Source organism: Fringilla coelebs (genome assembly GCF_963513975.1).
Source record: "Fringilla coelebs genome assembly, chromosome: 2".
NCBI lineage: Eukaryota > Metazoa > Chordata > Aves > Passeriformes > Fringillidae > Fringilla > Fringilla coelebs.
In genome coordinates this window covers 20,743,119-20,758,793 of record NC_140029.1, presented here as the reverse complement: position 1 = coordinate 20,758,793, position 15,675 = coordinate 20,743,119, and the positions used below count along the sequence as shown (strand labels likewise).

The 15,675-nt window shown below is 41.8% G+C and overlaps 1 protein-coding gene across 1 annotated transcript in view; it reads left to right on the top strand.

The window, feature by feature from the left end:
- Window positions 1-15,675, top strand: part of SHROOM2 (shroom family member 2) — a 115,428-nt gene that overhangs the window by 64,976 nt on the left and 34,777 nt on the right. Inside the window, exons 3-4 of the mRNA XM_084200898.1 lie at window positions 7,305-7,436; window positions 12,680-15,320. Of these exons, the coding sequence (XP_084057024.1) occupies window positions 7,305-7,436; window positions 12,680-15,320 (2,773 nt within the window). The remainder of the gene's footprint in view (window positions 1-7,304; window positions 7,437-12,679; window positions 15,321-15,675) is intronic.

Here is a 15,675-nt window from a genome sequence, read left to right as displayed (position 1 = left end):
ATTCAGGGAGTGACCCTGAAAGAAAGGTGGAGATGGTATGTGTTGTTTTTATTAAGCTCACTACAGATCTGCAAAGGTAAAAGACATGGCCATAAAGTTCTTGCCATGATGATATTTACCAATAGTTTTTTGGTTTTTTTGCTCACCATGAAAAGACATTTTACACATCTTAAGTTTAATCTCTGTAATATAAAGTGAGGGCATGATACCTCTACAGTTAAAATTTCAAGTCCTGATGTTTCAGCCTCTCCTGGGAAAGCCCCATTTTTTGGCTTTTTGGAGGGGTTAATGCAGTTACTGTATCTTCTCTCCTTACTTGAAAGGATGTTTAAGGCTCTCCTGGATGGACAGTCTGTATGCTGACACAGAGCGTACTTTAGAAAAAGCATTTCAGTTGCTGCTGTCTAGCCCCAGGACAGTAGGAACTTAGGGCATCTAAGATTGAATCAGAGGGAAAGGCGGTAGGACAGGCTTAAGAGAAAGGAAAGGAAGTGGCTGAGGCTGTGATGCTCTAGAAAGCAGCATAGAGGGGAGTTCATAAGTGGGTAGTGGGACAGGACTTAGCAGGGCTTCAGTGTATTGGGAGGACCAGAAAATCAGTGGCTGGAGTGCAAAACCATCAGCCTGGTCAGAGAAATTGTGGATATTTTGGAACTAGAAAAGCCTAAAAAGTTACTTTGCCTATATGTATAAATCTATGCATGGATCTATATAGAGAGAGATGTATGTGTGTGTGTATATATATAATCACTGTTGGATATTAATGACAGTGAAGGTTTACTTCAAAACATATTCTGGATTTTTTTTTATTTGGGAAATCCACAGTTTATGCATGGAATTTTTCAGGAGGACTTTCTGTATTTTTCTTCTCATATTCTTTCTGACATACATACCACTCTCCTTCCTTTATTTTTAAATAAATGAAGAAAAAGTTCCGAAAAAGTGTTCCATCTCAAGTTTTGGATGCTTTGTCCTCACTTGGTTTGCTGTTACATCCAAAGATATAGATCTGCCTTTATGTTAGGAGACAGGACAACACTGAAAATGGCAAGGGGAGAGGAGCAGAGAATTGTACTGGACTTAATCAAGAGCTTTTTTATGGAATTGATAACAACTGGTTTAGCCTGAATTGGGATAACTCTTGCATGTATTTAATTACTGAGAATGGCACAAGAAACCATTCACGTTCCTTATAGAGTTTTGCTGCTAGGGGATAGCTTATTGCCAGGCTTTGGATACTTTATTTTCATATTTCCTTGGCAGATAGATCTGCCAGTGGTGACTAACGTAGCATGAAGTAATTTGAATTCTATGAATATAGTTGTCTGAGATAGATAATACCAAATATCTTTGTATAGGGTGATGACTCCTTTGGTATTCTATAGAAAGGAATGCTGTTTGTCTGTTTTCAAGGGAGGGTAAGAAGAAAGATCAAATTAAGTGCTTATTAAAAAAAATATTCTTTATTTTAGAAAAATCATCTAGTTCTAATAATGAGCTCCCATGTTAGGCAGTTGGATGAATTCCTCAAATCTGCAGTGACAAATACATTTAACAGTTTCTGGAATGAAAAACAGTTACATTGTCAATTTCTTTTTATTTGAGGCCCCTGTGGGTAACTGCGAACTCATGGTGGTATTCAGCCTCTTTTTATTTTCCTGCCTAGGATTCAGAAGATTAACAAAATCCAAACATGTTTTTAATACATTGAATAAATGATTTAGCAGTTTCTTTGCAGTGGCTTTTTGCATATCCAGTTAATTACATTATATGTTGGTCTTCTGGTGTGTTTTAATTTACTGAACAAAATATTGGTGAACTGCAAAAAAAACCTCATGGATTGGGAAGACTTTTGTTCCCCCAGCATATACAGATTTACTAAAAAAAAATTGTTAATGAAGTATTGGTATGTCTAGCCTACTGTTATTGTAAGGGAGGGGAGGTGAGAAAGCTGAGAACTTTGAAGCTGTTTGGGATTTATAAGTGGACAAACAAGAGCACCAGTGCTGTCACTACAAATTGTTGACATTTTCTGTACCTGGTGTAAAAAAAATAAAATGTGTGAGCAGCTTGCTGAGGACAGTCCAAAAACTGAACCTTTCCTAGGCAATCTGTGTGGCTGGCATGGGGCAGCAGTGTTTGTAGCTGTTTCTATTTCTGTAGGACAAACAAGAGCAGCGTGGTTTGGTTTATTTGGCTTTGACACAATCTAAGGGCACCTTGTGAGCTGTACCTTGCAGTGCAGTGCTCGAGTGTTTGCTTGTTTGAGAATGCCAGTGATTTGTGCACTTGACCTTTAAGCTTGTGCAAGTTTCCCTTTTATCTCAGGGCTCAGCCTTTCTGCATTTCCTTAGCCTTGCACCTTTGGCATGTCTTGTACCCAATTACAATGGGATTAGGCAACATTTCTGGTTCTAGACAAGGTTTTAAATGACTGCCAGTCGTTTGGACCTCCTGCTGCAACTTTGGAAAAGTGAACTTGGGCTATATTAAAAACAAAGCTCTTAACAACACAGGCTTTGCTGCATTGTTGAAAAGCTTTGAGTAGCACTATGGTGAATGGAGGGAGAAGAGTTTTATTTTGATAGCTGCTGTTCAGCATCACTACACTGACTGGTTCCCAAATTCTTCTGTTTTTACCTTGAAACATGGTCTACAGCTTTCTGTAGAAATGTGATTGAAAAGGGAATATATCTATTTTTAAAGAATCTTTAATATAAATGATCACTACAACAGTTTTCACTCAAAGATTTAGGGCTGACAATGTGTAACGGTAAGAGTTAAAAAGAACAGATGCTTCTGCTTTGGGATTTTTTTTCCTGTCTTTGTAGGTTCAGCTCAGTTGTGACTGAAGCCACTGACTTGTCCATCCTTTTACTTTTGAAAAACTGGGATTTCTTATCTAAACCCAGGTTTTATTAGGGTGAAGACTCCACCTTGAGTACTGCATTCAGCTCTGGCATCCCCAGCACAGGAAGGATGACCTACCTGTTGGTGTGAGTCCAAAGGAGGCCACCAAGTTGATTAGAGGGTTGGAGCACCTGTCCTGTATGAAAATGCTGAGACAACTGGGAATGTTCAGCCTGGAGAAGAGAAAGCTTTGGGATAACATAATAGGAGTCTTCCAGAACCCGAAGGGAGCCTACAAGAAATTGGAGAGAGATGATTTTCAAGGGCACATAGTGACAAGACAAGGGGGAATGGCTTCAAATTGAAAGAGAGTAGGTCTAGATTAGATGTTAGGAAAAACTTCTTTGCTCTGAGGGTGGTGAGGCACTGGAACGGGTTGTCTGGAGAAGCTGTGGATGGCCCATACATTAAAAACATTCAAGCCAGGTTGGATGGGGCTCTGGGCAAATGGTCTGCTCTAGTGGAAGGCGTCCTTGCCTTCATCAAAAGGGCTGGAATGAGATGATCTTAAGGTCTCTTCCAACTCAAGCCATTCTTTGATCGATTCCATGATTCATTTCTTGTCACAGCAGATACAGATGAACAGTGAGTGACACTGCGTTTGCAAGGACTGGCCTCTAATGCTCGCTTCTGGTTAGATGTGCTGTGTGGGGGCCCTGGCTGTCAGTGATTACTGCGGGTGTGGAGCGCAATTCTGCAGTCCCAGGGCTGCAGCCGCTAGGAGAAAAGCTACTACCGTGTGGTCATAGCGGCGTGTGCCGCTCTGCCGGCCTGAGGAGGGCTCCGTTGGGATGAGGAACAATCCCAGCAGCAGCAGCAGGAGGCGGCAGATCGGGAGTGACGGCGGCGGCCGGAGCCGCTGCCTCCCGGGGCGCAGCGCACGGCAGCCGGCAGGGGGCGCGCGGGTGGCCGGGCGGGGCAGGGAGAGGCGGCCGAGAGGGAAGGGAAGGGATTCCGCGAAAGGGAGAAGGGCACGGGCTGCCTCTGTCCCTGCGGCCGCCGCTGCTTGCAGGGAGGTGTGTGCCAGCAGCTGGCCTTTGCTCGTTCAGCAGGGGCTGCAATGAAACATTACCGGACAAGTTAGATATTAGGAAGAAATTCTTTAGGGCGAGGGTGGGGAGGCACTGGAACAGGTTGCCAAAGGAGTTGTGGATACCCCATCCTTGGGAGTGTTCAAAGCCAGCCTGGATGAGGCTGTGAGCACCCTGCTTTGGTGGAAGGTGCCCCTCTCCATGGCTGGGGTGTTTTAACTGAGTGATCTTTAACTGACTTTAACTGATCTTCCAACCCAAACTTTTTTTAGGTTCTATGAAACAAATTCTAGCAATTGGTTTTTATTTGGATGCAGGCCCCTGGAAATGCCTGTCATATTTTTGCTTTGGTTACTCCAAAACCTGTGTGGCAGGGTTACAGCAGAGGTGCTATTTGGTAGATAAGAATGATACACTTTGTTGGAGAAGGTGGTGCTGGGGAAATACATGCTTCTGTTATTGTATCTGCTGGCTTTTTTGTCTTTTTTTCCTTTGTAACCTATCTTCTATGCTTATCAACATTTTCCTTCCAGCAGCTTCTGCAAAAGTACTGGTAGAAAGATACTTTCAGTGAAATGCTTTTAACCATGCTTCCATTAATGCTGGAGGTTTTCTGAGTTGTAGGTTCAGATGATCTCATTCTGTCACTCAAAAGTAATACATTAGAATGTAAATGCTCAGCTTCCAGCTTCTTCTGCAAAATACTCCTGTTTTGAATCTTTGAATCTTTTCTTTCTAGTCATTCTGTCCATTTTCTGAGTTTTGGAATCAATATTCATGTTGCAGTCCACTTTTTAGAAAAAAATTTCTTGAAGTGCAGGATAGATTCTTACCATTTAATTAGAATTACTATCAGAAAGTACTGTTGACTGTGCTTGGTGAATTAATTTTTAGTCATGTTGTGAACTTCCCAACAAAAGCAGGTGTCTGTAACATCCATGAGATTCCACCTTCTAGGTATCCCACCAGTATTTTTAGGCTGTTCAGACCATTATGTCAAAAAAAAAAAAAAAAAAGACCCTCTCAAAAATCCTGTGTGGCCACAAAAACAAAAAATTCAGCAGAACTTGTAAATTCTTGTCCGCTTGACTTGACTTATGCCACAACTCAGTCCAGTCTGTTCCTCCCCTTGCTTGGCTGCTCAGGAAGATGAAAGTGGTGGTGGATATTGTAGCACAGAAAATGCCTTCTGAAAATGACATTCATGTAGCAAGGAACTATCTTATCAAGATCTTGAAAAGTTCCATGAGGTACAGTGCTGACTTTACATGTGCATCCCTTCTGTTTCTTCCCAGTGCTTGGATTCCTTCTGCCATTTGTCAAGCCCAAACTGTCACAGAAGCCCTCTTCCCAACCTTCTTTTCCTTACGCTCCAAACGCTGCTTGTGTTGTGCTAGTTTCCTAGTCTTGTGTTTCCTTAGCAGTACATCATAGAAAAGTAATTGTCTCATAAAAGATAAACCTTTTCAGCTGAATTGATGCCTAGGAGATCTGCTGAATTTGCCTCACCAGGTATTTATGGTTTGCTGAGTTGTTGTCAGTACTGTTAAAGGTAAGCAGTGGGGGGAAAAGTTCATGTGACGTTCTGTGCAGCTGAACAGTGGAATGATCACTTTTTCCATACCTGCACACAAGCTTGGAGCAAGCAAGGATTATCTGGAGCCTGTCATCACATGGCTGAGCAGAATCTTTTGCATATGTTTGCACTGAGAGTACTGGGGCTCCTTCACTCCCTGAATGTCATGTCCTACCAAGAAGGAGCAGCTAGAGATGCTCTGCTTAATCGTTTTCTCTTTTGTCATGCTGAAAAGAGTAGGCTTTTGTTTATGGAAACAATTACTTCTTTTTTTAGTGACAGTAATGATGCTACACTTTGTAGTGATATTACAGTTTCCCTGTAGAATTGTTATTCTCCTTTTGTAATCCTGCATGCAGAGTTTGGAAAGGCAATTCATCACTGATTTCTTCAGACCTTGCTGAATGTACTGTGAAAAGTCATGTACTCAGAGCTGACCTGTTTTGAAGATCCTGGCTTTAGTTTTGGTCTCTAAATGCAGTGGCGGTATGATAACAGACAAATTTATAAAAAGGGAGAATGAGTAAAAAAATGTAGAAGTACCTTTTTACAGTTCAAATTGAAAATATGGAACACTTCTTCAGTGTAGCAAATTACTTAACCTTGGAATAATAGATTTCTTAAGTACAGAAGTGCATTAAAAAATCTTAACAACTACGGATCCTATAAGCCTTTATTTCAGACTCGGACTTCAAAAGATGGGATTTGTCAAACCTCATATTGCATCTAAATTTTAAATTACACTTCCTCCCGGGCAAGCCAAGAAGAAGGGCAGGATGAATTACTTTCAGAGAAGGTCCTGCTTCATTCCCAAGTGAGGGTCTAGACAAATGGCCTGTAATTGGCATCTACTAACTGAAACAGAAGTAGCTGGATTCCACCCAGAAGGCTTATTTAACCTTAGGGAAAAAAGAATGCGCTTACTCCATGAGTGCTGAGAGCTGTAACAAACAGCAAGACCTTGGAAGGCAATTCAAGCTGTGGTTAATTCCTGAGCAGAAGGAAGGGGGTAGAGGAGTATGGAGCGATTTTTCGAAGCAGTTTTTAAGGTGCAAAGCTCTAACAACAACCTAGTGTTGGTACTTCTTAGAAGGGATCTTTTCTGTTAGATGAGCAGGAACATTTGGAAGTGATATCCAAGTAGAAATCTGGGGACTTACATTATTCACTGGACTGATACTGAGATGTATTCTTTAAAAAACAATCCCAGAAAACACCAAAACAAACAAAACCTCCCTGCATATCTGGCATGCCAAACATTTCAAGAGCTGAAGCAGAACTTGCCTGGAGTTAATATTATTGCTTGTATCACTGACTTGTATGAAACAATGTACATGGCTTTAATCCTTTCTATTATGAACTCATTTCTTCCTATATGCACCTCCCATATGCACCTACCTACAGTAAAATCTTACCAAAGCCTTACTGTTGTCAAGTTGTAAAAGAGTTCTAAGTCTAATATTAGCTTTAACTATTTAATCTCTGGATATGTGTCAGGCACTTGAAAATTTATCAGTCTCTGTTCCTTGTAAAAAACACCCATTACAATGCCACCCATTAAAAAAAATACATTGGCATTTCACTGCACCTCAAGCATTTCAAAGAAATGGTGATGTCTTTTCAAAACTGGCATGCATGCATGTAGAAAATTTTGCTGTTATTTAAAGTCATTATACCTCAGTCCTATCTGTGAAACGCTTTACTGCTGCCCTGGTAGATTTTTTGCTGCGTATCACCTTATTGAACTGTTTGTATTAAAGCAGCACCTGTGCCTCTGTTGTTTTCAGAAGGAATGACCTAGCCTGCAGGCCGCACTCCTGGCACGCAACCAAATTTACCGAAAGTCAACCGGAGGCAGCCACGTCACACCTTGCCTCGTCTAATGCCTGCGCCTCCTGGCACTCGAGCTACCATGCAAGGTGAGTCTGCTTGAGTTACACACATCCAGCTCCTGACAGCCAGCCTACAATAACGCAGCTCATGTTATCTTGCTGAGGGCTTTTTTGTTTTTAAAGACAACCAACGCAGAATCGTGGTGTTGTACTTCTTTAGCCTTGCCTGTCCTTGCAGTGCATGAAGGGGGAGTTGGGGAAGTCTGACGTGTGGATGAGTGGATTTCTGAAACAGTTTGTGATATGTGCGTGTGATTGAAAGGTAAGAAACTAGCTTTAAAGGCAGTCACAAGGTTCTGCTTCTTGCTCTGCGTTTCCTTTCAATGTCCACTGGTAAAATCCTAAGGCAAAGTAACCATCAAAATTAACAGTTATAAAGTGAAATAGGAAAGGGAGAAGAAAATAAAAATACTGTTTCAAACAATTAAAAGGGCATTTTCTAAAGAGACGGTGCAGAATGCTTTACTGGTTTTTTTCAAGGTATTACTGGTTTAATTAAACTGTCTTGCTTGTCTGGAGAGGTAATAAGACTGATGATTTTCAGTCACTGTTTAAGGCACTTTAATATTTGTTAGGTCACATTCAACACCAATGGAGAAAGGCTGACACCAGGCAGTTTTAGCTGTGAAACTCTAAACCTTTAGGTAGTGCCTGTTTGTGTCTGGTTGCAGGTTCTTGTTTCTTTCCTGCTCCTAGGTGACATTCTTCATCATTTTAATGAAAGATTCTCTTGGTTTTTGGGAGGGAGAGGGTGTTATATTTTTTTTGTCTTTTGTTACTTTTTCCTGCTCAGTTCCCATTGGGCCATAGTTACACTGAGCATTACAGAAAATTAGTCTGGTGTGCAGTTCCGGTTTGGGAAGTAGCCTTTTTTTTCTATACTTAGTGCTCTTAGTGCTGTGCATTCTCTGCTGAATCATTACTTCTTGAGGTTAGTGTTTTGTGTTAGTCAAAACAAAAGAACATTAATACTTCAGTATTTTATTTTATTATCTAATTTTTACATTTAGATGAACATTTACAATGTTTTTACATTGTTTTCTTAGGGAGCTCCCTACTGTTTTTAAGCTAAGTTTTTAATCTGCCCTTGAATAAAGTCTACAGAAAGGGTTTTTTTAAAATGTTTTTTGTAATACTATATTAGTAGAAATTTTAGAAACTTTGATTACAATTTCTGCTGGTTTACACTGATTTAAAGTTTATATTTAAATATCATATGATATTAGGTTTAGATTTTTAGATTGATTTAGATTTATAGACTCATTGATTTAGATTTATAGATTTTAAGACAGTAAAAGTCCTTGTACTTAGAAACAGAATTCAGAAATTTCTAAAATCTTCTATAGGGTTCCTTATTGCAATGCTATAGCTAAAGAGTATTTCTGCTATTAATGAGTCTTCTATACTAAGCTGTAAATCATTATATGCTTCCTGCTTTTCCTGGTGGTTGTCCTTGTACCTTGTGAAAGTAAAATACTACAAGATGTGTTTCGAGGTGTGTTTTGATAGGAGCTGGGTGTGTCCCAATAATTAAAAAAGAGAAAAAAATGGTTCAATGCCAGTTTGAAATGAGGTGTCATTGAGAAATTCTGGATGTAAAGGAAGAGGGGATGGGAATAGAGCAGTTCTCTCCCCTCACATATCAGAAATAGCCACAACTGCTGGCAGACACTAATACTAATAAAAACAAGAGATTCTTTCTCACATGCTGCTGAAAGATTTAGTGGCCTTAGCACAGTCTCATACCCAGGTCACTGCCATTCTGAACCCCTTGGCTGCCTGTGCTGCCCACTTAAAAGGCAATATATTTGGGAAATTTGTCAGCCCTGGTGTCTGTTGTCCAAGACTGTTTCAGTGGCACAGGTGCTTTTACCATGCTGCTGCTGGAGGATACCCAGCATTCCCATAGTGGCTGGGATTTTGGTACTTTGGGGATCTCAGTTGCAGAGTGGGGTTCTTTGGGCTTGCTGATCTGCAAAAAGAGGTGAGCAGCCTCCGAGATTCCCACTTCACAAGTAAATTTCACAAAAAGCTCACCTGATCGGAAGGCACAGCAATCAGTAGCTGAAAGCAGCAGTATGCAAGGAGATAATTGAAATAGCCCAAGGAGGGGATATTTCTAGCCCAGGCATCCCATCCCTGGGCTGTTTCTGGAATTTTGTGTCCTTCCCTGAGCTAAGCATCTGAGACTGGTATTCAAAGCCTAAAATCTCTTCTGAATGTGCCTACCTGCATTCTCTCTGTGAGTGTGAAAATTCACTACATCCCTTAAAACATGGAGAGTTCATGGGGGGCGGGGGCACACACCACACTTTTTTTGTGTTGGTGGAGTGGGGCACAGCTGGCCAAAACAGCCCCATGACGACTGTCCATACTGTCTACTGCTAGGTTAAGGTAGGGGCAGTTTGATTTGCTTTAGGGTTTTTTTAGTCGGTTGGTTTTGCTGGGGCTTTCTTTTTGCTGGTCTGATGAATTTGAACATTTCAAAAGGTGGATGAAGCTAGAGGAAGACAGCCCAGAAGAGGCTGTACCAGTGTATAGGAGAGAGGGTGGTCCTGGAACCCAGCCCTTCACATCCAGCACTATATGTATGGGTTTTTTATCACGTGACTTTAATGCAAAAATTGTAAGTTATCTTTGGGAGCACTAGGCTAGGTCTCGATGCCTCTCATGCAAGGCTGGAGAGCTGGAACTTGTAAAGCTTTTGGTGCCTTCATTTCCCTCTGTGAGTCTTTTGTCTTTTTCACAGAAGTCGCACCTTAATAACATCGTGCAGATTTTTTCCCTGGCCCGTCCTAAACTAAGGTTGAGTGGATTTTCTGGGAGGAGTGTAACTGAACTATCTGAAGTTGCTGAAAGTTTAAACCCTGCATTTTCTTGCAGCAGGGTATACTATAACAGTGGAGCTTTTGGGTTTTATTTCTGTGCCCCTGGTTGTGCAGATGAGCCCAACCACCTCTTATGCTTCATTCTGGTATTGCAGGTGTGGCTGTGGGACAAGTGTGCTTTGAGAAGTCTACCTGAACTGAGGTTTTGGGGCAGTTAGGGTCAGGTGCATCTGATTTGTAATCCCATGCAGTTGCTGAGAGGAGCAGAAGCTCATGGCCCAGAGTTGGGAAGGGTGTTTACTGGCCAAGGGATGGTGTTTATAGATTATTCCTGGATGTCACTTACCTGACTTTGACCAGCAGTGTAGGTGCTTCTATGAATCTGCTCTAAAACAGCCATTGAGAGAAGATTATCCTGCAGTGCCAGCCAGGCTCAGGCAGAACTGGCTTCTGCACTCTCCTCCATGTTGGGGTCCACAGGAAGGTTGCCCTGCAGTATTAGGAACACAGGAGGCCATGCTTTGCAGTAACATGCCAGTAGAAACCTTCCTGTCCTTTAAAGTGCTTGGTGCTTCTGCTAGGTTTCCATTAGGCATTTTCTAGCAGGGCTTTGACCTCCTATGATGATATCTCTGCTTCACATTTGATACCAGCAGATTTACATTAGACCTGTAAACTGAGGCTTTCCAGCACAAGTGGTATCTTTCTTTTAATTAATGCCAGCTATCTGTTTGGATTTCATGAACTTAAAGGTCTTTTCCAGCCTTAATGGTTCTGTGATCTCCTTAGTGCTCAAGGGAGGGAGAATATCAGCAATTCTTAGTAATATCTGGCATACACTATTCTTTTACAAAAAAATACTAGTAATGACCACAATAATTTTTACATGCACTACAGTATCAGCTTAACATGACAATTAAGACCTTTTAAAGGATTCAGCAAGATGTTTTAAATGCTGAAAAGAAACAAATGAAAGAACATAAAATCCCACAAGATGAGGCCATTGTTAGTGTATCTTGTTAATAAAATGCTTTTAGAAAATAAGCATGAAGCATATCTTCTCTTATTTCATATAAGTTGCTTTTGACCATGTTGTATAAGAAAAGTAGTTTGAAAGGCTATAGTAGTAGAGGGAAAAAAACCAAATTCTGTTAGTACTGAATTCCAAAGAACTGTTGAGTTGACCTTTGCAATGTTTTTGACAGAAGAAAAGACTTGTATCACTCTTTGTATTTTTTATGTGGACTAATCTAATTTCATTGCTAGCTTTCATAGGTCTCTTTACAACACAAGATTTGATAGATGCTTCATATATAATTATAGCTACAGGGAAGTGGAGTAATTCTGGGATTTCTACCAAGGGGCTTTGCATGCAAAGGCAAGAATTTGAATTTGGTATATAAAAGCAGGAGGAGCTGCCAGTGAAGTTCAAAGAGGGAGATGTGATGAGAATAATTGTCAAGACTGTCATGTCAGCATCAGTGTGTTGGATTGACAGGAGGTGGGTACTGTGAGAGAGAAAATAAATGAAAGGAAGTGAAACAAAACTCATGGGGTAGGAAGGTAACAGAAGCAGCAGGATTTTGGAATAGTGTCCTTAGCAAAAGACCTGAAGAAAGTACAGTGTCAAAGATTACGTTTTTATAGAGGAAAGAGCGGTAAAGAGAAACTGGTGGCAGTAAGGATTCTTGAAGGAAAGTCAGAAGTTTGTTTGGCCATGCAGAGCTTTGGCATCTCCTCGTGAAGTTTTCCTGCCAATGTTGTGGAACTGGGTGGAATGGAATGTTGTTTTAAGAGTGTCAACTTGAGAGTGGTTTGAAACCACACTGCTAAGGTACATGTGCAGGTGGTATTTGAGACGAATGCATTTATTGTGTCTCTGCTTAAAAGTTAAAACATCAAACAAATAGGCAGATGTGGATGTAACTTTATTGGAGTAACTTATTGACAAGGGAATAACATCATGGGCTGAAGATGTTTAGAGTCACATTTCAGAGATGGAGAGGAAATATGTGAGTTTAACAGCTGGAAGAATTGGAGTGCCTGGAAAATAAGCTGAAAAATAAGTTGGTGTTTTTCCTGGGAAAGAGGGAGTTAATGGATCTCAAACTAAATTTTTCTAAAAGCAAAGTCAGCAAAATCAATGATTTGCATGGGGACAAGGGACCCTTCAAGGAGATAAATGCATATTACTTACTGACAAACTTATATAGGGAAGCTGAGATAGTTACTAAGGTTTCAAGCTTTGAATCAGTGGTGCAGTATAAAGTTGGAGCCCTGACTTAGTGTTCAAACTTTGTTTTGTTAGATTGTTTGTCTTTAACTGCTGTGCAGATGGATTTAACCAATATTATTAAAATGGGTGGTTATAATAATGCTGTGGCATTTTTGTACATTTTTTATATTTATTCTGACACTTTTTTTTTGTTTTGTTTCCTTCAGTAGTTGTTCTTCTCATGACTTGTCAAACTCATGGGATCAGTCAAGTCTATATCGCACTTCTGACCAATTCAGCTCTTTGGGAAGTATGGACAGCTGGGACCACACTCCCCAAGTAGCCCAGTATGGAAGACTTTCTTCTGCAAGGTCTAATAGTAGCATTGATCATCTAGGGAGCCAAAGTAAGCGGGATTCAGCCTATGGGTCTTTCTCCACAAGTTCTAGCACCCCTGACCACACTCTGTCCAATGCAGACACTTCTTCAACAGAGAACATGCTTTACAAACTGGGGCCCTGGGAGACTGCTAAGCATGGAAGCAAGTCTGGCCAGTTTTTGAATGACAGCAGTGGAGCAGAGGACAAACCTGGGTATTTGCCAGCTCCCATCCAATATGAGAACAACAAAAGTCCTAGGACAGAGGAACACCCAGATGGCAAGCTCACAAGCTCGGGAAGATCCAGTTTTGGACCTGTCTGGTACATTCCTGATAAAAAGAGGTCTTCATCTCCTCCCCCCCCACCTCCGCCTCTTCGTAGTGACAGCTTTGCTGCCACCAAAGGCCACGAGAAAGCCCAGGGCCCTGTGTACTCAGAGGGTGTCAGCACACAGCACTTTACAGCCCTGAACCGATCTCAGCCCAGGAGTGACTGGAGTTTGGAAACTGCAGAGCAGCAACGACGGCCCTCCAGAGTATGTGACAGGAGGATCAGCAGCTCAAATTACAAATCTGATCTCAGTTCAGAACACACTTTTTCTTCAGCTGGTGAAAGGTACAGTAGTAATGCAGGAACTGTGAACAAACTGCAGCCATCCTTGTCCAGCACTGACATTAGGTTTGCACACTCTGCTTACTCTTGTCACCACCAGCACCAGTACAGCGATGAAAGCACCTTTTATCACAGTGCAAGAATCTTAGCTGCACCTAAAGATCAGCAACATTATCTGTCCTACAGTGGCATTCAGGAGTTAACTACAGATCATTTTCATGGCTACAGTCCAAACCAAGCCAGTCTGCTCAACACTTCCTCTTTGAACAGTGCTGCTGAACAGAAGGTGGACAACACTGGACAAAGTCGATATTATTGTGTGACAGCAAAACAGCCTGCTCAGGGAAGCTCAAAGCCACTACAACTCAAGGATGAGAGCTGGAAACCTGCAGTGGGAACTGATTTGTCACTTGGACCTCATGAAAATTCTGCAGTTGTTACAATGGCCCCAAATCCAAAATACTATCTACCTCAACAATCTATTGAATCTTCACTGACAAGGTGGGAGAACAGTAGTCATTACCCAGCAGCCAGAGAGGGAGATGCTAGGTGTGCTGTAGTAGAAGAATCTAAAAAACCTAATCATACTGAAAAATCTGGACAAAAGAAAAGCTGTGAGAACAGCTCCGAGGAAAGTGAAACTAGGCACAGTCAGCAGGAGTATGTAAAGGGCTGTGTCCTTACCACTGAAAACAGATCTCCTCAGAAAGATTTTAGGTGGGGGAAAGACGAGAGTAGCAGGATTTCTCCTCAGAAGACGCCAATGTTGCACTCTTTAGCTCAGGAAGGGACAAAACAATCTGACAACAACGCAGAAGTGGTATCAGAACGACAGACCTCATTTGACACTCACCTGTCTAAACAGGCACGAAGGAGTGATCGTTTTGCAACAACCCTCAGAAATGAGATCCAAATGAGAAGAGCAAAGCTGCAGAAAAGTAGAAGTACTGCTACACTAGTAGGGTCATCTGAAACAGAGGAGTGCAGTGAGCCCTGGAAACCAGATTCAACAGAGAATGTCATCACGTCCCCCGACACAAACTTTACCAGCACCTACAAAGATCACCTGAAGGAAGCCCAGGCCAGGGTTCTGAGCGCGACGTCCTTCAAACGTCGGGACTTGGAGCCCAGCCCCGCTGAATATCTCCCCAGGTCACCTGAGAGGAAAACTGGTAGTTACAACTCTTCATTACTGGCTTTGGTTTCTGAAGATGTCTCTGGATTCCTTGAGGCTACACAAGCCAAACCAAACCCTACAGGGAGTGGCACTCATCACGTTTCTCGGATTGGAGCCAGGAAGAGGTTCACAACAGAGCAAAAACTGAAGTCATACTCAGAACCAGAGAAGATGAATGAGGTGGGCATGTCAGAGGATGAATGTCATGCTCATTGCCGTCCAAACATATCAGAAGAAGCCTTGGGCTCATTTGCAGACAGGTGGAAATTTTTTGAAGAAACAAGTAAGCCTGCATTTAGAAAATCATCGCAGAAACCAGGTCCCCATGGTCTAGCAGAGGGACAGCCTGAGAGGCCAGATAGGAAAGCACAAGAGGGAGAGGAGCTCTGGTATGAGAAAAGAGATCTCGTAGCCTCTGTTGGACTTGAAACTGCTCATGCTTCAAAAGATAGTGTCCACCATAGCAGCAGCAATAGGGCTGCTGAGAGGAGTGGGAAATCGGCACAGCCACTGCGCCTGGGAACCTTTGCAGAGTATGAGGCATCGTGGAAGGAGCAGTGGAAGCCAGTAGAGCCAAGGGGCTCAGGAAGGTACCATTCAGCTGATAATATCCTCGATACAGGCCATGAACAGCATGGGAAATCCCAATACACCCATGAGAGGTCTAGATCATCCCCTTCCACTGATTTCTACAAAAAGGTACAACTGTCTTTTGCATTATCCTTTAAGTTGCCTAGTGTGGTGGAGGACTGTAGAGGAGTGGAGGGGGAAAGAGAATTTTTATGAAAATTTCCAAATTAGGAACACTATGTAATATGGTATTTGCCTTTTGTCAGTAAAGGAGTAAATGTTACACGTATCTATCTTAAGTAGAACGAGGAAGATCAAAGTTTGTGCGGCACAAGAGCAATTGGATCAAAATAATTTCTTGTGTGTTGTAGTCAGATAGAAAAAAGCATGATTGATTTGCTAATACCCTCATTTTTACAGTAGAGATTTTGAAGGTTCAAAGCAATTTTCTCCCAGATTTATTTCTTCATTGGTGTGGCTGTAT